Source organism: Thermobia domestica, chromosome 15 (genome assembly GCF_964235325.1).
Source record: "Thermobia domestica chromosome 15, izTheDome1.hap1.1, whole genome shotgun sequence".
Classification (NCBI taxonomy): Eukaryota; Metazoa; Arthropoda; class Insecta; order Zygentoma; family Lepismatidae; genus Thermobia; species Thermobia domestica.
This window is the reverse complement of record NC_137468.1, coordinates 6,302,642-6,330,414: the sequence shown is the minus strand read 5'-3', so window position 1 is coordinate 6,330,414 and position 27,773 is coordinate 6,302,642. Positions and strand designations below refer to the sequence as shown.

The following is a 27,773-nucleotide window of genomic DNA, read 5'->3' as shown; positions in this document are numbered from 1 at the left end:
CTTACATATTGAACGACCCACGTATTTGGCAAACATGAATTTCCTGAACTTTTCAAGGCTACGATTAACAAATTTCGAGGTTTATACATAATGTTGAAAAGTAACTATATTTTTCTCGACCAAGGCGTTCTTCATCTACATTGCATGTATAATAGCAGTTACTAAGAACTTTAAATCTAAGAGGATGACTGTAATGTTGGATGAAACATTTTCTAGTCCTTGCTCATAAAGAAAAAGAACATTCAGGGTTATCATCCATTTTCACAAATACATATCTAACTAACTAACTCTATGGCCTATGGAACCCGAAGGTTCAATGCCACGTTCACAAAAGCTCTCCACCGACTTTTATCCTTAGCCAACTGGATCCAGCTTCTACTTTGTGTTTCTGTTTCTGCGAAGTCCACCTTAATATTGTCCTGCCATCTGCGCCTTGGTCAAAATGGACGTTTTTCGATTGGAATTCCAGTTAAAACTTTGAAAGCATTCCTATTTTCTTCCATTCTTGCTACATGACCTGCCCAGTGTCGGATTTAGATTTGATGGGGCCACAAGCTATTGAAAAGGAGCCCTTTATAAGTCAAACTTTAGGGGCTTTTTATACGTCAGGCTTTCTTTTTCAGCGACAAAATGTCGCCGTTTTTTTTAGATTTGAATATATGCTATATGGTATTATGGACCTCATGGATATCTAAATGGAAAAAAGGGCCCATTACGAAAAGGGCTTGGAAACGGGGGTTCCATTATAAGGGGGGCTGGATAACAGGGTCCTCATTACAAGTAGGGCTGAGAAGTAGAGCCCTAATACTTGCTTCATAAAAGCCCAGTACATAACAATACAAAACACCATTGTTGTATGTGCGTTTTATCTTATTTGCTTTTCCTTGTTATTTGGAAATTACATTACAATCAGTTTTTCTTTAATTTTTGGGAGGCCCTTGAAGCGAGTGGGGCCCTAAGCTATATATATATATCGACTGCTCTAATTACGAACTTGTTAAATCAAATTAGATTAGCATTTCCGATTGCTCTTCTAGTTTCCATTCACTTACCTGTGGTCCACTCCTTTTTAATAACTGGGTTATCAGTTTGGAATGTAAACTGTTCTTCTTTCCCTGATTTATTCTTTACTACGAACTGCAGACAACACGAATCCACCCAAGCGATTTCTTCATCCTTCTGTTGAATCGACGTCTGGATGGAATTCAACACTTTTCTCGTAGATTCTAAATTGATTCCCTGAAAACCAACAATAAAGCACATTAGACAAAGGCTTTAATAACATGTCAATCAACTCTTTTAACATTTGAAGGAAGAAAGAAAGAGAAAAAGGTAGTGATACTATTACAGCATACAAATATGAAGTCAATTTACGGAAGGTACCAACTTACACAGGTAAAAAAGTAAATAGGTTTACCATATTTATTATTTAAGAGTTTGGTTTACTAAACTCCTTTATATATTTATCCTGTCTGCCCATCTGTGACTATAACAAATTAAAAAGTTTTCAAACCTTTTTCTATGGATCAGAAATTTGGGTGCGCAGTTTATGACGTCATAATTGTTGGCATCCAAGATTTTACACTATAGGAAAGTTTTTGGAAATGATTGTTAGTCCATATAACATAGTTTTGTAGATACTATCTGCCTCACTCTCTCCATTTTTTATATTTTTCATTCACTATTTAAAAATATCAGCTTACGAAATAATCTTAATGAGGACTTAAATACAAATACGTGGGTCCAAGCAAACGTCAGGTGAAGGCCTGGCTCCACCTTCCTCCCTAGGATCGGTGACCGTGATCTGAAGGTACGTATAAAATTTCAGATTTTTCTGATTTCTATTACAGGTAGGAGTACGATCATTTGAAACTGAGGGAAGTGATTAGCATAGGTATTTAAAAATGGCTGCTCTGGACATATAGATACCTAGTGTAACTGTTTGCAGTAAACTGTCTGACTACTGTTTCTACATTTAGATAACTTTAATTCACAATCCACTCCTTTTCTTAAATTGAATTTTGTTAATGAATAGTGAGATGGTTATACCAAGAGGAATACTTTGTATATAATGATCCCGATTTATTGTAATGATTTTATGAATATATCTACTTTTGATACCAAGATATCTAGTTCTAAACTCACTTTATCCTCTTTCAGTAAATAATCTGTTCAAACTGCAATATTATTTGTATTAAACACATGTTTGTTACTTGTTCTTAAAAAGTAACTTTACAGAGCAGAAATTTCAATTCTAACGAGAAAGAAGAAGCAGGCAATACTTTTTATCGTTTATTTTTCTTACAATTAGATTAGTCGTGAAAACAATCGGTTACTATGAGATTTATTATTGTTCCAAAGTACAACAATCTCTGTCCTTTGTACGTAGCCGATATGTACCGAGGGACGAAACAACTTTCTCGGTAAAAATTACTCTGCTATTCTTCTAAATCTGTAATACCTTTGTAACTTTTACAATATGAAGCTTAAATATCAAGTTATCAATTTTTTCCTTATCAAATGATCAAATATGCGCTCTTGACCAAAACGAAATATAATAAGTATCCTTTGGTTGAGCAACTTCCCCTACGTCATGATCCTCAAACAGATATTGTCGATGTCTCGCAGAGTTGTATACAAACAGCGTAACGGGGGATTCTTCAGGAACATTCTCAACGCCTGTTTGATCGGATGCCACGATGTATAGAATCTCTAATTGTAGCAGGATAAGGCTTCAACCCATACTGATTTATTAAAGTTAGATGTATTGTACATTTCGAAAAATCTAATTACTTTTCTTTAGTCATGTAACAAATCTGTGGAATAAACTTTATTCCACGGATACGTGTCTTTCTTGGTGTTGCAAGTTTCAAAAGTAGCAGTGTATTTCAGACAATGAATGAATTTCCTATCCCTTCTTCGCTTTTTCGTTAATTTTTGAGAATTTTTCATGTCACCTGCTTAGTTCACAAAAATACCTAACTACCTCATCATCATACAGAGAATGATCAAAGGATAAGTAAGAAATTTACTACACTGTTATGTTGTGGAAGCAATTACACAAAGCACCTTCCTGTGTATCGAACACGATGATGCACATAAAAATAGGGTTATCAGCACACAGAGCACCGTCCTTTGTGTACGATGATGCACATAAAAATAGGGTTATCAGCACACAGAGCACCGTCCTTTGTGTACGGAACACGATGGTGCACATACAGATATCGTTATTGGCACGTCCTGTTTTGAAAGCTCTTATCTTGTGTCTCGCTGGATTACATTTTGTCCCGGTTTTCAGTAGTCACGATCTTTTCAGCTTTATTATTTAGCTTCTCGTCATTGCAATAATATAAAATATTAACTCTTTCTAAGCAGAATTAGTTTTTTCCTTTTTTTAAAAAAAAATAGTAAACTGATATTTTTTTTTTGAAAACATGGTATTTCTTATTAACTAAACGAGAGTATATTTCAACAAACAAAATAAAGTCTGAGAAGGAAATTCATGGATGCTACATTTGAGCTCGTCATTCGCTAGGGAAGGGTTAATTTCGGTATTACATACCCTTATATAAACAGCCACATATGTAATCTTAGATTATAATACACTTAAATATTGGTAGAGAGCGCTACGTCAGGGCATATGGCTAATATATAATCTTTGGTTCGATGACAGGTCTTACTTTCTTAACCATCTTACTTGGTTACGTACTTCCTACCGGTGGCAGGAATGACAGTTCACCTCCTACCGAAGTGTCCTGGTTTGGAAACTTGCTTTTCAATTAAGTGTTCCGGTTCTAAGTACTACAAAGAAGCTAACCCTGCTATACAAGGTGTTTCAAAACAACACCGACAACGTCTTGGAGGTGATTCCTGACACCAACATACAATAAAAAGTATAGACCAACCTGGGTGAAGAAATCCGTCATTTCAGAGTTATAGGGTGCCAAAAACATGAAAAAGTGAACTTTAAAAAGGCTCATGGCTCTAATACTATGGGACTTTCCGTAGTTAGGTCAACACTTCACTTAGAACTAGTATGTACCCTATCCAAATGTCCATGTTTCAGAATCCTGTGGTACTTCCGTAACAATTTTTTATAGAGGTAGTTGGTAAGTACTTCAAATTATACGCCCGTAGCCAAACTCTCACTATAAAAATTGTTGCGAGTGTACCGCAGAATTCTGAAAAAAAAAAAAAAAATGTATTTTTGGATAGCACACATATTAGTTTCTAAGTGAAGTCTTGACCCGCCTACGTTAGGTCCCATAGTATTGGAGCTATGGACCTTTAAAATTCAATTTTTCATGTTTTCGGCAGCCTTTAACTCCGAAAGGAAGCACTTGGGCACCCAGGTTGGTCTATACTTTTTGTCTTATCTTGGTGTCAGGAATCACTTCCCAAACGTTGTCGGTGTTGTTTTGAAACTCCTGCATATATCCGCTGGACTAAAGCTGCGTGATACAGCATAAGCGATTTCTCTCACTGCTGCGTCGAAAAAGTTCTGTTTTATGACACAAAGAACGTGGCTGCACCTTCCTTTGTGTATGGAATACGATTGTGAATACATAGCCTCATTGAATTAAGAACTGCGCGATGCTAAGGAAGCGCCTTGCTTTATATGTGAAACACAGTACCCAAGCTTGCCTCTTGGACTAAAACCGTCAGGGGTACTATAACTTAAGTATCCATTAGCTCTTGAAAATATTGCAAGAGTCTTGATCGAACTTACCTCGTAGGTTCCTTTGAGAGTGGATATCAAATCAGCTATCCTACTGACAACCTCATAATCATGCATGAGATCATTCATTTCCTGACACAAATTATCTACTCCACTGGAACTATCGCTGCTCTTATCAGACTTCAAACTGCTGCTTTTGTTCAGTCCCGCGGTCAGAAGGCGACTTAATGTTGGCGACGCACTCGTATCCTGCACCTAAAAGGAAGAAAGATGGAAGGATAAAAATAAGCTAAACAAAAATACCAGCATAAGCATTCTTTTAGTTCTAGATTTAGATTATGAACAACTACCACAGAATAATTAGTCAAAGAGACAAAATGGATGCATTGTATTCAAAGCCTTGCCTTGTAAGCATCGATATTTTCGACGATGAATTGCGTTTTTTTCAAGGAAGAAGAAACCTCCGCTGCAAGCACATAACATCTTGTAACACTAACTTGAACTGCTTAAAGGGGCATAGCGACTCAAAAATGCGAGAAGTCCCTGCTTTAATCCCAGGCCGTGTTAGTTTGTGGTGGACAACATCACGTCTGTGGAATTTCTCGCGATTTTCCCATTTCCTCTCACATTCTCATTCCACAAATACTTTCATAATTATCTTCTTTTACTAGTTATTTGTCTTTAGCCTCATGAGCATAAGCTTAGGACATAACAGAAACACACACACTCACAAAACTCGAAGCTTAGTAATTTGAAAAGTATTTACACTTTTAAGGTAATCTTTGAATACAAAACTACCACAGAAGTTGTATAAATATATTTATCGGAATGATTAACAAAATTATGGACTATAACATGTATCAGAATACAAAATCATTTAATCTCTTTCTACCATCGTCCTTACTTGGTATTTAGTTTAACAACTGTGAACAACGTCACAAGGAATAAGAAAAGGTATTTGCTTAAGCTTTAGTAGGGGTCGTAAATATTTAACCCTTTTAAATTATGGCTTTTTTTAAAGGTAAATTATAAACTTTTAGTCAAGCAGCTACAGCATTATCCCTATGTATCCTAGGATCATGGTTCGTACATCATTCTCTCCAAAATAGAACATCCTTTCAAACGGTAACATTCACATTTCCCTATCATGCATCTGAAGCGGGAAAATCGCGAAAAAAGAGTTTTTTTAACCTTTCTGCCCCTATTGATCCCCATTATTTTAACGCAGAGATCTGTAAGGGGTGCACTGAATGTATGTCCAAAATGTCAATCTTCTAGGTGCAAAAATAAGCCCGCAAAACATTATAAAAATAGACTTAACAAAAAACTTTCGTAAGTTATATCATCATAACTTCCTACGTCTTGACGCAGAAAGGCGTGCAACCATACGTAACGTGTTCTACAATGCCTCTACTCTTTAAAAATAAAAAAAAATAAAAAAAAAACCCGCTCTAAAAAATAGTATATGTAATTTAAAATGGTTAATGAAAAACTGTAGTACGATTGGTTGCTCTCAACTTGTCGCTCTGAGTCTTGCATTCAGTACGAGTTAATAAACGTGATGGGAACATTACTAAGTTTTAGTTCCCGTTCTCTTAGCAGCAATATCTTATAGTCATGTTTAATCATAGGGAAGAGGTTGAAAAACACTACTCGGCAGCAAAGCTCAAATTCACAATGTTGTCCAATGTGAAGGTAGCGAGTGCATGATTTAATTTTAGTTACTAGTAAACGTATCGGTAGAATCGAACATACAGAAGAGGAAAGAGTGTTCGGTACCTTTTTGTTAACTTAACCCTTCAATATGCTAGTTATTTTTGTACACATCTGGGCAACTGGTTTCTGCTGCAAAAGAGCTCACTTCAGTAATAAATTATGTTTATAATTGTATCGTAATTTGCGATGCGATACCGCTTTAAAAACTCTTGTTATAAATATAGCAAATGTTTATGTTTCCATAATATCTTGTTGAAGTGAGAGTTAAATCCAGAAATCCTGCTTGCGTACGTGTTGTCCTTATGATATTGATTTTTTTTACAAAGAAGCATCAAATGAAGGATGGAAAGTAAATTATAAAGGGCTCTAAGTATGAAGACAACTAATGTATATAATTGAAAGACTTGTAATTCAATGAGATGCAATTTGCTCTTGCTTATTAAATTTTTCTTGTATTTTAACCACTTCCTTCTGTATACCAGTCGAAAAGAGTTCTTGAAAGTTATTGATACCTACTAACAGTTAGTCTAGACTTCTTTTAAAATTAACCTGTGTGTGTGTACTCGTTGTTGTACTTTACAACTGAAATATCTGCTTACCTCAACGTCGGTGACAGGGTACGACCACTTCAAACTCAGTCTTTCGCTGCTGCAGAAATCGTCGACAGGTTTTGGTGCCACAGACACACAGACTAGAAGGTCATTGAGGAGAAGAAGGCGGCGGCTCTTAGACTTTGTGATCAGCCCTGACTGATTAAACTCCTGCGAAAAAACAAACCATAATCAATTAACGTCGTAACACCTACATCATTTTATTACCTTCAGTCGTTTCCTATTATGTATGAGATTCAGGCAAAAAGTAATGAACGTACCACAAAGATATGGAGAAACCAAACATAAATTACATCATCTCTTTAGAATTTTACGAAAATTATGCTCCTCGTCCATAATTGACATTTTGCACTTCATACTTTACGGAACTACCTAACTCACTCACTCTATGCTTTATGGAATCCAAAAGTTCAATGCGGAGTTTTCAAAAGCTCTCCACTGACTTCTGTCCTTAGCCAACTGGATCCAGTTTCTACTTTGTAGTCCTATTTCTGAGAGATCCATCTTAATATTGTTCTCCCATCTGCGCCTGGGTCTTCCTAATTGTCGTTTTTCGATTGGATTTCCAGTTAAAACTTTGAAAGCGTTCCTACTTTCTTACATTCTGGCTATATGGCCTGCCCACCTGAGTTTCTTAGATGTGATTACCCTAACAATGTTTGGTAAACGGTATAAATTATGTAGCTGCTCTTTATGAAGCTATTCCCCATTTCCGTTCCTCTTGGGTCCGAATATTCGTCTCAGAATCTTGTTCTCAAATACTTTCAGTCTACATTCATATTTTAGGAAAATGAAAGTAAATTGTCATTTTCCATTTGGCGTTCTACGGGAATAAAAGAAAACTATAATTTTTCATTTGTCGTTTTACGGAAATCAAAGAAAATTGTTACAGTAAGACAATTTTACTGTTTCCCCAATTAATCTGTCTCTCACTGACGCCCAAGTTTACAGTCGGGGTTTTGCTAGCCCATGGTGGGAAAAGGCCACAAGTAAATACTTCCTTGCCGAAGGTCCTACTCTTCGTTCTAGTGCAAGGTAGTGTATCTGGCAAGGATATCCTAGCAGGAAAGGAGAGGTTCATCCCACTCCCGAATGGACGCATTGCACGAGTCATTCGTTATGCAGGTTCCTACTGATCTGGAGAAATCTATTTCCCTGATCTTTGGCAGAAAACTCCCTGACTTTCATGACAGATGTCGGATGACGTTGACATATAAGTAAGGAATAAACAACGGTGAATATTTATATATGAGAACATTTATTCTACAAAGACAAACAATAATCAATTGCTCATACGTACATTTCACTTACCACCCATAAAAATATGAGCAACGTTCCATACTGTGATCATTAATGGTTGGCTAAGCTGAAATTGGTATACAATTAATGCTAGAAAAATATATTTTATAAAATTTCCCTGACTTTCTTTGATTTCCAGTCTTTTTCCCTGAGTTTCCCTGACCTGCACCATTTTCCCTGAGTTTTCCCTGACTTCCCTGACTAGTAGGAACCCTGTTATGGTACTGTACGTGGTACTCCGTCCCTAATCTGAGATAGGCAGAGCTGTAATTTTATCTTTCTCCCTCCCTGGTTTTCAGATCATGGATTGGAATATTTCGTGTGGTCATGCTGTAGGATTCGGAAATTTGCGGTATCGCGACGCTTCCTGGCAGCAAAAGGGAGACATGCGAGCTTTCCTTATAACACTGGAGATGCCGATAGACTCATTTGATAGAGGAGTTTCTCCTACCAGCACATATATCTAGTAAATGAGTTTCTGTCCACTACGCTAATGGGTATATCCCATTTTTGAATTGGGGATTTGAACGAAACATTATAAGTGTCCAGTCTTACCAACTATGGAGCAAAAGTGCTCAGGTACCGGTCGTGATGACTCTACTCCATCCATTACGGGAATAGATGGAGTTGACTTCACTATATCTTTTACATATAGGAGTAATGCATTCGATATTTTGGCTGAAAATCGTCAGCCTTATTAAGAAAGAAATAATGAGATTCTGTTTGAAAAGATGGTACGTAGGGAAAAATATGGTAAACAAAGCTTTAAAGCATGGAATTGTACAAAGAAATATAATTTAGACGAACGGTATTCCGTGAACGATGACGGTTACATAATCACATGTTTACAATCATTGTGTTTGTTTTTATTGAATAATTATATCTACCCCAACAACCGTACTGTTCATTAAATCAAAACCATCCATATTTTCTCTAAATTTCCTTGGTCAGACTTAAGAAAATTGATTCGAAAACTTCCTGACTTACGCGTAGTTGTGTTTTCTCCATGTGACATTTTAAAGAAATGAAGGAAAACTCTCCCTTGACATTTAGAATTTTAAGGAATTAAAGGAAACTTCCCTTGACGTTTGGAATTTTAGGGAAATAAAGGAGAATTCTCACTTGAAATTTGGAATTTTACGGAAATACAGGAAAAATATCCCCTGACATTTGAAATTTTAAGGAAATAAGGGAAAACTGTCTCTTGATATTTGGAATTTCAGGAAAATCAAAGAAAACTCTCCCTTCACATTTGAAATTTTGGGGAAATAAGGAAAACTCTCATATGACATTTGGAATTTTAAGTAAATAAAGAGAAACTCCCTTCACATTTGGAATTTTAGGGAAATAAAGGAAAGCTCTTCCTTGACATTTGAAATTTTAGGGAAATAGAAGAAAACTCTTCCTTAACATTTGGAATTTTAGGGAAATCACGGAAAACTGACCGATCTCATTTAATACAAACACCCAGGATGGTCTTCTGACAATTATTACAACTGATTGGAATAAAACTTGAAAAGCAATAGCGTTCTAGATCAATTCCCTCTCATTAACTTTTCCTTTTTCTTTTCATTTTTTTAATGTTAATAAATTAGGTCATTTTCTAAAACACAAAGAGTGAAATAATGCACAACTGTATTATTGAATTCGCACCTACAGAGGAATTGGTGTGTTAAAAATCGGTTGTGTTTTCCACTTATCAACATGATATACAGGGTGTTTCAAAAAGAACACCGACAACGTTTGAGAAGTGATTCGTGACATCGAAATAAAACAAAATTATAGACCATCCTGGGTGCAGACAGGCTTCCTTTCGGAGTTATAGGCGGCCGAAAACATGAAATTTAAAGGTTCATAGCTCCAATACTATGGGATCTACCCTAGTCGGGTCAAGACTTCACTTAGGAACTCGTATGTGCCCTATCGAAATATCAAAGTTTCAGAATGCTGAGGTACTTCCGAACAATTTTTATAGAGGTAGTTGGTGAGTACTTCAAATTATACGTCCGTAGTCAAACTCCCTCATATAAAAATTGTTGCGTGAGTACAGTAAGATTCTGAAACATATATTTTTGGATAGCGCACATATTAGTTCCTGAGTGGAGTCTTGATACAACTACGGTAGGTCCCATAGTATTGGAGCTATGGACTTTTTTAAAGGTCATTTTTTCATGTATTCACAGGCTGTAACTCCGAAATGACGAATTTCTGCACCCAGGTTGGTCTATACTTTTTGTCTTATCTTGGTGTCAGGAATCACCTCCCAAACGTTGTATGGTGTTGTTTTAAAACATTCTGTATAATTAAACCGTCAGAGGTGTTCTGAATGTGGACACTGGATTATCCAAGCACAACAGGAGTTGTTGTACAGATCACGTTATCTGAGTGAATACACGCCGACCTCAAGAGTGATAGAATGTATGGCTGTTCAGGGAGTAAATGTGGTTATCGCATCGGCAAGGTACGCCAAACATTCCAGGTTCGAGTTCCGATCCAGTCTTGCATTTTTTCATTCTTTATATATCGTTGAATTCGCACCTATAGAGAAAGTGTTGTGTTAAAACTTGGCTGTTTCCTTTATTTATCAATACAGATCATTTTGTCTTTGATTTACACCAAAGTGGATACCTCAAAGAAAATTGAAGGGGCGGGGATCTTATGCCAAAACAGACTACCTACATTTTTTACGAAATTTAGAGAAAGTAACGTTTGTATTGTGAACTGTAAGTTTTACGCTGTAGTCTCTTTAGTTTGCCAAGAGATGGGCCAAGTTGTAACGAGTGCATTCTCGCATGATAAAAGTTTTCAGTTCTCAGTACAAATGTCATTGTCTCAATTTCGTCAAAAATACAGTTAGTCCATTTTGTTATGAGACCTCCCAATTACCCCCAAGTAAGTAAAGAGACTTTGAACGCGATTGCAAAGCTTTGTATTCTTGTTCATACACAGAACCAACTATAAACAAGTGTGAATATTTAATGAGAAAAGCAAAAAGGCTTATACTCATCGCAAAAGATATATGTAGTTTTCTTCTAGATGTAACAAGTAGCGCTTTCGGAAGAAACCTATTTCTTCATCGGCTTGCTTACAATTAAAAAATGATTTAAAACATGAAGGAGAATTTGGAAGGGTACAAAAGGTTAAAAAAATGTAAAACACAACAAAACTTCTGTCAAAAAATTAAACATATGAGAATGGCACTCACTGTCATTGTACACTGTTGTTCACTGTTTTCTTGTCTTGCTTTCTAAATGGTGAAAGTATGTAGTGAAAAGATTACTCCAAATAATATTTATTTCTCCTCTATCTAAATTAAGTATAAGTTTCTCTTTATGGATATAATATGATTCTTTGATGTTTCGTTCCGTTGCTGTTTTTGCTTTTTCAATTAAACATGACTACGCGATATGATGGTTATAATCTCTAAGAGCGTTGCTAGACCAGACAACTGTTGCGGGGTCCGAGACTTCGAAGTATGAACATGTTCAGTTATTCTGGTGCAAATATTCCTTTTTGTTTGAGCTATATACACTTTATCACACTGACACTTCACTCGATAGACGCCACTGCGTCAGGGGGTCAGTTACAAAAAAGCCTTAAAATTTGTTAAATACTTGTCCACGGATTTAGGAGGAACTTCTGAAATTTTGATGTTGTGTCTTTGCAGAATCGTCTTGATTTTTACTGAGAAGTGAAACCAAAGGAACACCAATCCATTTGTCACTTGCGGCATCTGTTGTTAGTTGATAGTGGTGGGTGGGGACAAATATTTAACAACAAATTTTAAGGTATTTTTACTGATCCCCTACAATTTTTAAACTTTCTCTCGACTTGATTTAATCCGGAAGCTTATATCTCCCGTATTAAATAAATAAATAAATAAAAAATGGAAGCAAAAGGGAGACTTCAACTATGAAAATGAGAGTAAAATCTCAATTTTTGGTCTATTTCCTATCTTGCATACGCGATGTTTTCTTAGAAACATCAAAGTAACTTGAACTTTTCTGCAATACTTTTATAGCTGTTTTTATGCAATAAAATGTTTTAAACCTAACCACTTTTTATTCATTCTTTTCAGATTTCAAGATTTTTAAGAGTAACTGAAGGGATCATAATATTGTCTAACTTCCGAGGAACCATACGCATAATGGATTTCAAATCAAAGGAAACACTAATCAAGCATCAAATTCTATCTAAATAAAGCCTACAAAATGTCCAAATAGAATTTTGAATTTAGATCGAAGATAACCAAAAGAATTTATACAGAAGACGCAGTCACATGATACTGATATTACCACTTGAAAAATAAATTGTAAAATTATTCTTACCAATTGTGTAACGTTATCTTCTCGTAAGAGGTAGCGATTGCCATCACAGAGTGGCCTGACGCTGAACTTCCCGCTGACATGACGAAGCATTTCCCGGAATGCCTGGAACTGCTCCGCTTCACGTTTCCTTTCGTTCAACATTTCGGCCAGCGACTCCAGCTGAGTAAGCGCAAGTTGAAGGGACATCCGGTCATGATGGCCCTGAGGGGTGTGCTTTAGCAGATCCTAGAAAGGGAAAAAATATATATTTTTTGAGAGAAGGAATTATACAACAAAACTTCCATATTGTTGGGTACACTCACATGTAAATACAGCTATTACACAATAAAATTAATTTCCGTTCAGTGTGTGTATTATTTTGTTCCGTTTCAGATCGATTTCGACCTCCATTGGAAGACTGACAGAAAAAAAAAAAAGAAAAAAAATGGATGAAGATGTACTAAATGTGATTTCAACAGCTTATATAGTTCTTTAATTCAAAATCATGTATGAAAAATTACAATGAATTAAATTTACGAAAATTAACCAACTCAATTAGAAACTTCGCTGGTTAGATATTACTAACGCACATATAAGTATGAATCCCCAACGGTAGTTTTTCAAGGCACATCGTGATCGAGGAAAACAGCAGGAGTTCTTGAAATATATCATAGAAACAAACAACCATAATGCAGTTATAAACAACTGATTACATAAGAATATTGAAACTTTTTGGCGAAAGAATGTCTAGAGATGGGACAACGACTTTGCTTTCGACTGTGCAAAACATGTCGGCGCTTTTCACATCTCTGATAGTATAACATTTCAGTTACAGATTATGATCTCTAATCTGCTGTAAGTGCAATAAACTTGTTTCACCTGAGTTCAAATTTTGGTATGTTGTTTTCGTCCTTCCAATACAACAACTGTAAATATCTCATTTAAGTTGGGAAATGTAATATACAGTACATTACATCTTCAATGCAGCATTTAACAGAAAACACTGCAAAAATATACATAAAATAATTTAAAATATTAACACAGTTTATAGAACAGCCATAGACTCGTACTAATGCACATCATGAATCAACGTTGCCAGGGTCAACTAAGAAAGTAACTAAAAGATTGGGATTAATAACGTGAAATTGGCAACGCTGACTCACGATGCACATTATCATGAATCTGTTGTGTAGTAAACAGTATTAATATTTTACATTCCTTTTCTTATATTTTTTCGCAGTTTTTTTTTTTTAAACAAAATAGTTGGTTAAAGATTATCATATCATTATGCACTCAACAATTCAACCGAGATATTTAAAATTATTGCTTCGGAAAAGAAGGAAAAATCATACTCAACCATTTTTTCTTTTTCTTTCTTTTTTTTTCTTTCACTAACGATCATAAACCGTGACTGAAATTAACATAATTTCATTCATACGTATCAGAGGCATAAGAAGTATTTTGAACAAAAATTCGCCAACTGAGGAAAATGGCAGAATTCACTGAAACTGTTTCGGCTCTCCATAAGTAACAACGTAGGTTTAGATAAGCATTCTTTTACTGAATTTAACAGCATACCACAAATATGTACCCTCACTCATTATATAAAACAGGAATCACATGTAGTATATGTGGAGGATTCAATACTAGAAAAAGCTAGAAAAATATTTTGTGATGCACAATCTACCCATTATCCGAGATAACTTGATGCTGAACATCAATTAAATGAACGATTTCTCGAAACAAGATATCCTAGTATCGAACTAGTGCTGTATATGCAAACATATAGGGCCTTATGCAAAGTCGTTCTGACACGTGATTAGTGCCATACTAAAGAGTTCGGCTAACATATGTTTCTTGCAGTAGTAAGGCATTTAGTGTGACGCTAACCATATGTCAAAACAACTCTGCATAAGGCGGATAGTGTTTATACACAGGTAGTTTTCTCCTATTATGCATATTTCTATGAAATGAACAAAACAAGAAAGCAACTTTTACCTGAAGAAGAAGTATGAACTGCGGAAACCTCTGCACTGGTTTTACCATCAGTCCAAAGAAAGACAACCTGTCATGGGCTGTAATTTGCTTCACCTACAAAAAATAAAATAAAAAAATAAAAAAAAAAAAATAAATATAGTTATTATTGTGTCTGGAATTTATACTAATTAAATTTCACGATTTCTGGAACATGGAACAGAATTTCTGAATGTCGTTTATTCTAGCTCTGGAACCCCTTTGCCTTAATTAAAACTAAAATCTGTCCAAAGCGAATTACTAATAAATAACAATGTTACAGTTTCGGCAATCACTTTTAATAAATAGTAGTTACAGTTCTGGCAATCACTTAATAAAATAATAGTGTTACAGTTCCAGTAACCACTTAATAAATAATAATGTTACAGTTCCAGTAATCACTTAAATAATAGTGTTATAGTTTCGGCAATGACTTTTAATTAATAATAGTGTTACAGTTTCGGCAATCGCTTTTAATAAATAATAGTGTTACAGTTTCAGAAATCATTTTTAATAAATGATAGCGTTACAGTTTCGGTAATCACTTCTAATAAATAATAGTGTTACCGTTTCGGCAATCACTTTTAATAAATAAGTGTTACAGTTTTGGGAATCACTTTTAATAGATGATAATGTTACAGTTTCGGGAATCGCTTTTAATAAATAATAGCGTTATAGTTTCGGCAATCACTTTTAATAAATAACAGTGATTTGTTTTGGTCAGATTTTAGTTTTAATCAAAGAATTCCTGAATGTCCCTGCTTCCTTTAATGGCAGCGGGCATCGTTGACACCGTTCAGAAAAACTACGAAATTCAAACGTACGATACACAATAAAAATTTACTACTACATCCTTATCCACTTTATAATCATTACTAGTTTTAGTTGTTTAAGTAGATTTCTTCAAAACATAATACGAATATCCTGTTACAGTTTAAAGATTTAGCAAGGTCATTCGCTCTTCTTACGCCTTACATCTTTTAGCGACCCAAAAGTATGAGAGAAAGTAAGAAGACCTTTTTCTTGGTCACTAAGCACTCAATCACTAACTACTATGCACCTTACCCTTCAACACACATTCAGTGTATCACCAGCTTCGAAAGATACAGGTCTCTTCGACACGATTCCCCTGTTGTTTCTTAGGACCATTGTAGAACCTTAAGAGTCTTCATCCCGGCGAAAATAAAATACCGCTAATTTTACAGTAATTATGTGATATCTTCAAATAGATAAAAGATAATTGAAATATGGAACAAGAGCGCCCTAGACAATATTATTTTGCGTGAGGTACCGTTATCACAAGTCTCCTAGTGGCTTTCCGTTTTCAGCTGTTCAGAAACGCGAAAATAAATGTCGATTTTCAAAATGGCTCGAAATCGAAAGCAGATAAGTGAATCGTGATAACGGTTTCTCATGTAAAATAATATTGTCTACAAATTTACATTTGTGGGTTATCACATTTCACTCCCGTATATTATTCGTATTATATTGAGACCTAAATTCCCCATTCATTACTCAAAAAGATTATACTGCAAAAGCAACTTTTTATATATAAGTTCATGAATGTTTCTTTTGTGATTTTCGTGTAGTTTATTATTATTATGCAGCTGCAATCAAAGAAAAATTCTAAATATTGTTTCGTTTTAATAATGTTTACTATTGATAAAATACATCGAAATGACGTACTTTGGAGAGGGGGGGGAGCATACAAACCCCACGAGAGCCATTTATTGAAATCAGAAGTATCTTTGGCATCTATTTATGTATAAATGGGTCAGAACCAAAGTGGATTCAAATAATTCGTATCTTTATTCACTTTTCTTACTCATATGCAAATTAACTCATTGTTTTTCTTTAACTTGGACTAATAAAAATCGTAGTAAACTAACTTGGACTAAATTAGTTCTGTACTCTGCAGTATTTTGAAATTGTCCATATGTAATTTTGTATAATGGTTTCACTTGTGCAACTGTTTATTTTTATTATTTTTCCCCCTTCTGAAATGGCTCGTGACAATTATTAACAAGTATGTAAAGACCAGTACAATGTGTTTTTATCAGGAGTCCTTCGTGAGTGAGTCAGCAGACGTATCGCCAGTTAATCCTAGTTTCGAGTTCAAACAGAGAACAATTTCTCTCGGTTGTAAGCCGAGAAGTTGCTTGGATTTCGCTTTAAGCTTATGTAACCCCTTCCAGCGTAACCCGATTGTTGTATAATAACACCAAGGCGAAACAAACTTATTTCTGTCCATATGTGATATAAATACATAGAGTAAATTATTTAAACAAACAAACAAACAAACAAATCTGGTTTAAACCAAAAAAATGTTTTTTTTTTGTTTTGTTTTTTTCAACAAAAACCATGGTTTTTGCCAACCCTGATCAATACCCATTCTCAGTGTGGACAATTTTCGATTTTATTTATTTACTGGCAGAATACCCGTCCTTCGTACAGGAAGAATGCGTTTTATTTTGCACATAAAGTACTAACAGGGACTGAATTTGGATTTGAACGACATCGCAAGTGTTACTGTTGGTCTCAGCGGTCCCGAAAACTATGGATTGGACACTAATACCAAGATATATATATATATATATCCCACCCTCCGCTCCCCTAAGTTGCACCGTCAAAGGTCAAAGTAAAATGATAGAAACCATTCCAGACCCAAACCTCGTTTATGTTGAAAATTTTGATCGAGATCGGTCTAGTGGTTCAAGAGTTACTGTGTCACAAATACAGCCACTTTCATTCTTATATATATTGATTTCAATTATTCGAGTTATACTGTGGAATGTACAAATTCACTATTTCAAAATATTTTAAAACTTTTCCTACTAAGTTTTTATTTCATCCATAGCCAGACGTTTTAGTGTAATGTTCACGTGCAATTTAGAGAAGAAGATATTCATCATGTCGAAGAAAATAATTGGTTCATTTGCTTGTTTTTTCATTTAATTAAATCTGATACCCTTTCCCATACTTTAACTCTTGTTTGGAGAACGAAAAAGATTAATTAATATATGAGGGGAAACACCCAACATTAATAAGCAGAAAATATTTTAATGGAAAGGCGAATGAAGAAAGAAAAAAAGAACAAAAAAGGTGAGAGGAAACGAACAAAACACGGCTAAGAATAAATATAAATTCTCATGCCTTAAAACATTTCAAAGACAAAGTCTTCGTGCACGGTTTTTGAGTCACTCACCTCTTCCTACGTGTATGTAAAGAAAAACATTTTTTTTTTTTTTTTTTTTTTTGTAGGAGTTTTCATTACTCATAAATTAGGAATAGAAGGAAATCTTTCAATTAAACTTCAAATTTATCACGTCACATTTATTCTACCAGATGGACAACCAGCGGATTTCATACGTAAGTGTTTTATGTAGGAACAAGTTTTTCTTTAGATGTTCCAAGGAACATGTGAGGTGTGCTTCCAAACGGTATCACATCTTACGTCTTCTGGATGTTTCAAGATGTGAAAATTTGTATTAATTGCTAGTAATGATAATGATCTTGGTGTCATCTTTGAAAGTCATGTTCTCTGACCACATCTCCGCAATAGTTAAGACACCAATGCGTATGTTGGGGCTTCTTTATCGACTTACTGAATTACGCAATGTTTCATGATTAGCAACTTTTTATAAAACCCTAATAGCACCCAAGATCGAATACTGCTCCCCCATATGGACCATGGCAGCACTTACACATCTCTCTAGACTTGAGTCTATTCTCAATTTCTTTATTGCAATAGTACATTTTTGTTTTCCCGCACTTCGAATATTACCTAAGGAGGAAATTTTGCGGTATCTTAATATTCAGACGCCGGGAGTACGCAGAAATAACTCTGATCTGGAGTTTCTTCATAAGATAGTTAATAAAGGAATAATAGTTAATAGTTAAGGAATAAACTTCAGATAGGAAACACTACTTCAGGAACTACCCTTACGTGTCCCTCCCCGCATAACCAAGAATATTCACCTATTCCATCTTACCTGCCCTAGGTTGGAAATTATACAGTTTTTTTTATTTTTTTTTAACAGAATACCAAACTATTATAATCATTTAACAACTGATGTGGACATTTTTTCGAGCTACCCGGTGTTTGAAAGAGCAATTAAACGAGTTTTGACGAAATAATATTACGTTTACATCCTTGGTAATACTTTTTTTTTTTTTTTTGCTTTTTTTTTCGTATTTGTTAACATTTCCGTGTGTAAAATGGCAAAGTTATGCTGTATTTGGGAATTCGTTTAATAAATAAATAATAACAATACGTCTCATGTATGAATTAGTAATTACTACGGCTAAATTTACAATAATGAATCGGAAATACGTTAAAAGAATAATCGAGTATAATCCTTTCTAGAAAAAACATTTGAGTAAAATAACATCGACTTAAGTAGTTCCTTTCATAACCCCAGAGCAGCTTCAGTTTCCAGTTGATCCATACCTTCAGAAAATCCGCTAACGCTGACTTCCGTTTTGATTCCTGTTTTGCTAAGTCCATAGCAATGGAAAAGTTGTTAATAAAGTCACTATAAATCTCTAGCACTATTGCCTTCGAAAACGAGGCCACAAACACATCTCCTATCTTTTCTTCTTTATCCCAGTTCCTCACACACTCAGCTAACGCAATGCGAAACAGCGTGTGACACTGCAAGATCTCGGGCACTCGATGGAACAGCGTGCTGATCTTCGAAGAACTAAGGATTGGAGGACTACTTTCTTCTAAAGGTTTCTTGTAATCCTGGAAATTCAGAAATAATAATGAATAACACAATTCTAAAAAGATGTTTTCACTGTTAAAAGCAATTAAATTTGGTGGATCCATCAAAAAATAATAATAACAACCAACAGAATACCAGTCACACAAGTATCAAAGCAGCTATTTTCAAAGGTATATTTATAAAATTCTATTTTAAACGAAGAAACCAGAAAACATACAAAATAATATAATATTTGCTATTAAAAATCAAAATTTGTTACTTGAATGGTGCCTCGTGGCGTTTGGGAAAAGACGCAATAAAAATACTGTAAGATGGCTGTCATATTTGTTTATCTAAGACTTTGTGATCATTGTATAGTGTTCTATAGTACAGATATACAATTTCAGAAGCAAACAGGCTTTAAAAGTGAATTTATTACCTGTCTTGAAGTGCTGAAGCTATCTCTTTTCCATATACAGGAAGAAAAACAAACATGGAAAAGTAGCAGTTCAAGAAATAATCCCAGAGTAAATAACCTGCTCATCAATGTTGACAGATACCTCTCCAACGAAATATCGCAGTTTTCAAACGCCATGACGTACCACACACAGAACAAATTTTGATTTTTTATACAAATTAGTGCGCTGAAATGGATAGCTTAACACGTTAACAATATATCTGCTAATTGATAAGACTACACCACTACATGGAACTAAAAAATAATTTTCGGAAATTTGTGCTGTGAGCGATTTTTCTTCTTTTCTCTCCAATCTGGACCTCCTACTTACTTGAAGTTTAGCCACTAAATCCACAAGACGTTCCTCATTGGGAAAAATGTTAAGTGCTCTTGGGTTTCATGCGAAAGCTGAGTTCGATTCCCCGTGTTGGTACATGTGGTTTCTATTCCACGTTCAATTATAGGTCAACGCCTAATACAGCCTCGGTCCTGAAACGGTATGTAAAATGTTTTCTCTATGCTCCCTATTTCTTTATTTTATTTATTAATTTTTGTAAGTAATTCAAATCATTAGCAACACGAAAACTGTTTAACGTGTGACAACACGTTATTTTGAACGAATAACTGTTTTACAGTCATTTCATTCAGTAGAGGAAGTTAAGTTCCTGACAATTATTAGTTTATAAATTAGACACCCAACTTTCTGGCTCTGCCAAAAGACGTGAAAGCAATTCTCAGGTCGATAAACTTAAACTCATTTTTGGTCCTGCAAATTCTATGGATCATTCAAAAGAATGATATTCAACGGCGAATTTTTGTTGACAACTGTCAGCATTTTCACGACTTAGGTAAGGAATTGTATTTTTACAAGGATAGAGAGAATAGACATTACAGACCTTATGCAGAGTTATTTTTAACGTTGTATTAAGAGCTTGACTAACACGTGAAGCTAACTTCCGTATTTAGTAACACATAAGTCAAGTCAACAACAAGTTATATCAAAACGGCTACCCTCGACTTTTTAGCAGGGTTGTCCAAACACTTTAGGAAAAATCAAGTTAAGTGAGTCCTATCCTCAACTCTTAATACAAAGGTTGTTTCCGATGTATGGTGCCAAACTTACACTCCTTGTGCAACACTACCAAGCGGGATGAGACGGAAGCTGCCAATCGTGTGAGCACCTTAGACCTTTGACTGTGCGTGACAGGTGCGATAAGTGCATACCGATACAAATGCCGTCGAAAATAAGTGCTTACTGGGAGGGCTACATAATTGCCCTTTCCGACGTGAACTACAGTTACAGTGCCATTTTCAAACTGTACAAGGAGCGTAGATTCACTGTGTCCAAAAATGACATATCACGAGTGTTGACAGGGGCAGGTAAGGCAAGGCGTTGGATGATTCCTGTGAGGTAGAAACAGGCCAATCCCCGGCCAGCCACTTGCTCCACACGAGCTAAAATTCGGAAGTCGGGACTTTGGTCATCAAAGAGAATCCACCCACACAGAGGAGTATCGCGAACCGGCTACAGACATCACTGAAGACAGTGCACACCATCATTCACCGCGGTTTGAGGTGATAATGCGACTGAAGGAGCGTGTTCATAAGCTCTTGTCAAAACACATCCAGGAACGTCGCACGAACTATCGAAAGCTGTATGAGCAGTACCTGGTCGGTGAAAAGTGGAAGTTTGTTTTAACATGGGACGCGCTGTTTATCTGGATGACTGTCACAAGCCACGTGCAGCTTTTTATAGATCGGCAGGTGCGAGGAACTTTCAAAGATGGTTCACTGAATGCAAGGAAAGTTTTGGCACTGGTTTCATTATCATTGCTGGATACTAGTATCAGGGCAAGCTGGCCATACACCGGATAGCCAAAAGTACGAAGGTGAATTCGGAATATTATCAGGCTTAGACACCCGTTTATCGCCATGACACTCCCCATCTTTACGGGAGGGACATGAATCGTGTGTGGGTGCATCAAGACAAGGCGTCAAGTCACACATCTTGCTCAACCCGCCTTTTCCTCTAACAAAATGGCAGCACAAACTGGAATTCGTGCCATTCCATTCACAGACATTCCAGTGACGTCCCCTGATGTGTCACCGATGGACTTTAGCGCCTTCGGCCTCCTAAAACGAGTTTTGTCTCACAAGAGACATCGCACCGTTGAAGGGATATGGAATGCCTGTCTGACAGGAGGAGTGGTTGCGGCTTGACATTACTACACAGCGTGCCAGTCTCCTATAGTGGAAACTTCGATGTCGGGGAACTGCCCAGATGTAGGGCCACCAAATAAAGCACTCTTGATGGTATCGACATGGGTTTCTCCTAAGATAAGTGCAGTTTGAAATCGTCACTATAGATTGGAAATCTCTGTACCCTAATACGCTAAGAACGACTCTGCATACTGCCCTACATGTTTACACTCCAAATAAAAGCATCTCCCTGCTCCACAATATATGTGTGTGTGGACCAAGCAGTTCTTTTTAATTATTATTTAGTTAGTGTGTGATTTACTGGTTCTCAAGTTTGTTTGTTTGGTTGGTGCTTTATTTACTTTCTACTTATTTGATATTCTTATTCCTCACGGTCTTCAGTTAATCACTAAAACTAACAAACAAAGTTGGGTTGGAATTAACGGAGACCCTTAATAAAACTGTTATTTCCTTTAACAGGAAATGACTGACGTGATGACAAGTTCTTGAAAATTACTTGTCGTTTCCTCGGGTTTACAATAACCCCAATTCAATACTACAAAGCCGTAGCATCTTGTAGTATTGGGCTTTCTCCTACTTTGGACCCCCTCCAATAAAATATTCTCGGTGCGCGCTTGCGATATATTGGGAACTTTGCACGCACACCCAACAATAACATACCATACCTTCCTGTTCACTATCTACACTCAAAGAAATGAAAAACTTCTGGCTTAGGCCCCCAAGAACTTGCTAACACACATTTGATTATCACTTTCACTTATACACTACAATGAGTACTATCAATGATAAAAACTCACATTTACAAGTCTTTGCAACGTTGCCACGTACGAGTTTTCACTATGCACTATAGCTGCAACAATATGTCGCCGTTTGATTTGCTCGGCGGAGAGTCCCGCAGGGGGTGGAGGGAGGGTTGGGGGTTGCTGGCGACGATGGAATGTATAATTAACAAAAGTCTCTTCCTCTTCGGGCAGTTGGGGCATTTTGTTCTTTGGTCTATCGGACAAGCGGTCCACATCGTACTGGTTGCGGCGGATGGAGAACCATCTGGACAGGCGGCCTTCGCCGTTTTCATTCACATCTTTAGCGTCTTTGGACTTCCCTCGTGACTCTCGCCACTTGTCGCACAAGGTTCTCGCCTTGTTGAACGTTGATTTTAAGTTGCCATTACTCCTGAAACAATAACAGATAAAAACTACGCATTAGTATTCTACCCATAACTCAACAACATATTAAATAAATACGACAGATAACTGAAAAAAGGCTTACAAAACATAAAACTCTTTTATGTTATTGACTGTAACTTAAGAGGTCTCATCCCGGCGAAATTAAAATACCGCTAATTTTATAGTAATTATGTGATTCCTGTAAAAGATAATCGAAATGTGGAACAAGAGCGCCCTAGACGATATCATTTTACATGAGATACCGTTATCACGACTCACTTATCTGCTTTCGATTTCGAGCTATTTTGAAAATCGGCATTTATTTTCGCGTTTCTAAACGGCTGAAAACAGAAAGCCACTAGGTGACTTGTGATAACGGCACTTCACGCAAAACAATATTGTCTAGTGTGCTCTTGTTGCACATTAAAATTACCTTTTATCTATTTGAAGATATCACATAATTACTGTAAAATTAGCGGTATTTTAATTTCGCCGGGATGAGGCCTCGTAAAGATAACTTATCTGTAGATTAATAACATAATTGTCTTGGTGCAGGTTTGAAAACTTAGGATTCTGATTATGTATACCCAATACCAAGAAGCGGAGATTTAAAAAATGATGACTTGTCTGGAAAATTGGTCAAAGGTAAAAGTGGGGTCAGTAGTGCAGTTCCTATGAGCCAAAAACACTATACCAGCTGACATTCATAGAGAGATTGTATGGGGAGGGTTAAATTTCAAATCAACATGTAGGGAAATGGTGTCGTTCTTTTAAAGAAAGATGGACCACTATTGTTAATAACAACCCTGGACACAGCGGTAGACCCAGTGCTTCAACCACTGACGTTACGCTTGGAACGACTAGAGTAGAAGAGCACCCCTTCTATAGCCCTGACTTACCCCCAGTGACTTGTCAAAACCGCTGCCTCATAGTGGCTACTATTCCCTGTTCAGCGTAAGCTCTAAACTCCGATAAACAAAATATTTGTATCCTTCCGCTTGTCACAAATACGATTGGCTAATGATGTATCATTCCCACTCCCCACGGGGAGGAGCAAATTATACAGTGTATTTTGACAATACTGTCTCGTGTTGTCCAGATACTTAGACAGCAGCAGCAGAAAAGAAAGAAAAAAGTCGGAAGATTAAAAATATATATATATATATTTGAATTTCGCTGGTAAATAATTGTTGCTTAGTGAGTAAAGGTTTACCTTGTTGATGTTTCACCACAACACGCTCTTGATGTTTCACCACAACATGTGAGACATCTTTCAGACTTTAAAAGCAGAACACGCCTTCACAGTTGAATTGGCGCCATAATTACTGAGCATACTTAGTGTTTATTTCTAGTGTTTCATTAACCACACTTGATTGCAGTATCATTAGATAATCCGTATTATATTTTTGTCATTTATAATAATGTAGCAGTTTTATATGGAGCTTCATAGTAAAAGTAATAATCAAATCATATGAACTACTTTGCAGAGGAGTACTAGCGTCGATAGGCCAACAGAAAATCAGCGAAATTTAGTTTCATGTGGCTTGTTTATCGCAGTTTAGAGCTTACTACAGTTTATCGCAGTTTAGTGCTAAAGCCGAACAGGGTTTAGAATTTGGCCGGATTCCTATGTAAATTGTATAGAAAACTTTATCTTTTGTTGTGATAACCGGTTGAACAAAAACTGGGGTTATATCTAGTACTATTATTGAATGTCATCAGGTGTGTTGTTCTTCCAACTGTCTCACACATAAGCCATAATAGGTTTTGTAATCTTTTTTTTTTTTTTTTGATCACCCCTCGTACTAGAATTACTCTTACTACACGGAGAACACAAGTTTATCTTTTGGGCGCCGGTCTAAAAGCCAAATGATGTGTGTGTGCAAGATTGAATGAAGGTGTCCTTCATACTGGGGAGGGGGAGGGGGTATACTCTCCTCAGTCAAAAGTGGGCGACCTCTCTCGAAGATTTTAAAAATCAAGAATTTAAATTAGTATTTCAGAGCTATTTAGACTAAACTAAAGTGAAACAATATATTAAAATTACATTATTTTATAGACTAATATTTTTTCCCCCTGATACACAAGTATAAAAGACTGCACAGTCCTTTGAACTACCATTTTCAATGGATGCTCAAATAAATTAAATGTTCTACCGTAAAATCTGATATATTATTAATATTTTGTTAATAACTTAATTTAAAATACTTTTCTATAGTCAAACTTTAAAGTTCACCCATAGATCACTGTAATACACATTGTACTGGAAACAAAGTAAATAAATAATTTCCCCATTTCAATGTTTTACAATTCTGTCATGATAGAAAATAAATCAACCAGTATCTTCTAGTACATTTGCTATTTGTTTTAAAATGCCATTGTTATGTAATCTAAATATACAGAAAAATAAATTAAACATAGTTGAGAATAGAATCTATCTATTCTATAACTTATCTATTATATAACTTTTTTTTTTTCAAATCAGTATGACTTTTTGACACACTGACATTTTGAAATTATGTCCTACGATGAAACGAGTTGCAGCTGTGCACTCTAGTGAGATAATCCTCTCTCACTGGCAGCTTGTTGAACGTAAAGATGGCTGAAGAGGAATGCACACATCTACTTGACACTTTTAAGTGGATACGTCAACATACATTATCTACATGTAATCTCTTCTAGTTGTATTCCTTTGTTACAGTTCATTCTATCTTTAAGTGTATTGAGTTATAAGCACTCGTGAGAAAAAAAGGAAAGAAAATAAATCTTCAGTTTCCTGTCCCACAATTATGTCCTTTAGGCTAAGGGAGACGGATGATTAAAGCAAATGAATGATAATGGAAGAATTGGCGGAATGAGAAATTGGAGGAAACGGGAGTATCCCGAGAAAAACACATGAGAAGGACACACACCTTATTTGGACGGGGAGCGAACTAGGGACCCCACGTACCAGACGTAAGCGCTCTACGACTGAGCCATTGTCGGCCCGAGGCCGGCCCAGCCCGCGGGCTAGGCTTGGGCGGGCCGACTCTGTTATTTCTTTAGGCCGGGCCGGGCTTGGGCGGGCCGACACTGATTTCTCTTCAGGTCGGGCCGGGCTTGGGCCGATTAATTGCAATTCTTTAATAATTATTGACTTTCGTTAAACGACAATTAGAATAAAGGCAAACGTTGAAGAAGTGTGCCTATAAAAAATGTTACAAAATGAAATTTTTAAAATTTATCGGGCCCGGGCTGGGCTCGGGCCCAAAATCTCCAAAACTTTTTGGGCCCGGGCTGGGTCGGGCCTAGGTACATTCATGCTTGGATTGGTTCGGGCCGAAAAATTCGGCCCGTGCAGGTATCTACCACTGTATCCAATAATAGAAAATAAAACTTACGATGAGAGCTCCTAATGTTCTCCACCCACAGACAATAAAACCTCCAGGAATGTCCAAAGATTCCGAAGTAATGTGTTTCGTAACGAAGAACGCGAAATCTATTAGAAGTTATCTTATTACATAATGGCTATAGAAATAGTAACCAATTGTGTTTCAAGTCCATGCACCTAATGCAAATATATAAAGAGTTACATCACCGCATAATACGTGGAAACACTTGCATACTGTTATATCCTAACGCCTTCTATGAATCATGGCCACAACTTGAAGGTTAAATTCAAAGCCCTTTTGTTACAGGAAGCTCACTGATAGGATGTCTATAAAATCTAAGCAAATAGGTGAACTGAAGAAAGTACATTATTTCAGTGCTTCTCAAAGTGGAGATTGCAGTCCCAATCCAAGGGGCCAACACCACACTTTCCATTCATTTAGGCATTATTATAATTGTAAATTAGAGTAATCCTTAATTAAAGGTACTTATTGTTTACATTGTACTTTTTTTTTTTAACGTTTGGCCATCAACTAACTTACGGTTACACAAATAACACTAATACTGAAATTAAATATGGTTACGGGCCTTGTTTTAAATCATCATCATAGGTATTCTGCCCTTACTGGCAGGTCACTTGCCGCAGCTGAGAAGCTTCCATGCTCCACGCTCTTCCGCTAACCTATTTGTCTTCACGTATGATCTTTCTGTTTTTATATCATCCATTAATTGTAGTCTCCTTCGCCACCTCCCTCTCTTTCCTGCCACCATACCCTCTAGACGTCCCTCATGATACAATTTCTTCTTAGGCAATGTCCCAACCAGTTTCTCTTCCTCTTCTTAAGAGTCTTCATCCCGGCGAAATTAAAATACCGCTAATTTACAGTAATTATGTGATATCTTCAAATAGATAAAAGATAATTAAAATATGGAACAATAGCTCCCTAGACAATATTATTTTGCGTGAGGTACCGTTATCACAAGCCACCTAGCGGCTTTCCGTTTTCAGCCGTTTAGAAACGTGAAAATAAATGCCGATTTTCAAAATGGCTCGAAATCGAAAGCAGATAAGTGAGTCGTGATAACGGTTTCTCATGTAAAATAATATTGTCTAGGGCGCTCTTGATCCACATTTCGATTATCTTTTATCTACTTGAAGATATCACATAATTCCTGTAAAATTAGCGGTATTTTAATTTCGCCGGGATGAAGACTTAACAATATCTAAAAG

At 36.2% G+C, this 27,773-nt stretch overlaps 1 protein-coding gene across 4 annotated transcripts in view; it reads right to left on the bottom strand.

The window, feature by feature from the left end:
- Window positions 1-27,773, bottom strand: part of LOC145672053 (rho guanine nucleotide exchange factor 10) — a 423,449-nt gene that overhangs the window by 15,698 nt on the left and 379,978 nt on the right. For all 4 annotated transcript variants that reach the window (XM_081741266.1, XM_081741268.1, XM_081741267.1 and 1 more), the window contains 7 exons: window positions 22,805-23,180; window positions 19,075-19,371; window positions 14,610-14,702; window positions 12,633-12,857; window positions 6,994-7,155; window positions 4,730-4,933; window positions 1,053-1,239 (listed from right to left, as the gene is read on the bottom strand). In XM_081741266.1, the coding sequence (XP_081597392.1) occupies window positions 1,053-1,239; window positions 4,730-4,933; window positions 6,994-7,155; window positions 12,633-12,857; window positions 14,610-14,702; window positions 19,075-19,371; window positions 22,805-23,180 (1,544 nt within the window). The remainder of the gene's footprint in view (window positions 1-1,052; window positions 1,240-4,729; window positions 4,934-6,993; window positions 7,156-12,632; window positions 12,858-14,609; window positions 14,703-19,074; window positions 19,372-22,804; window positions 23,181-27,773) is intronic.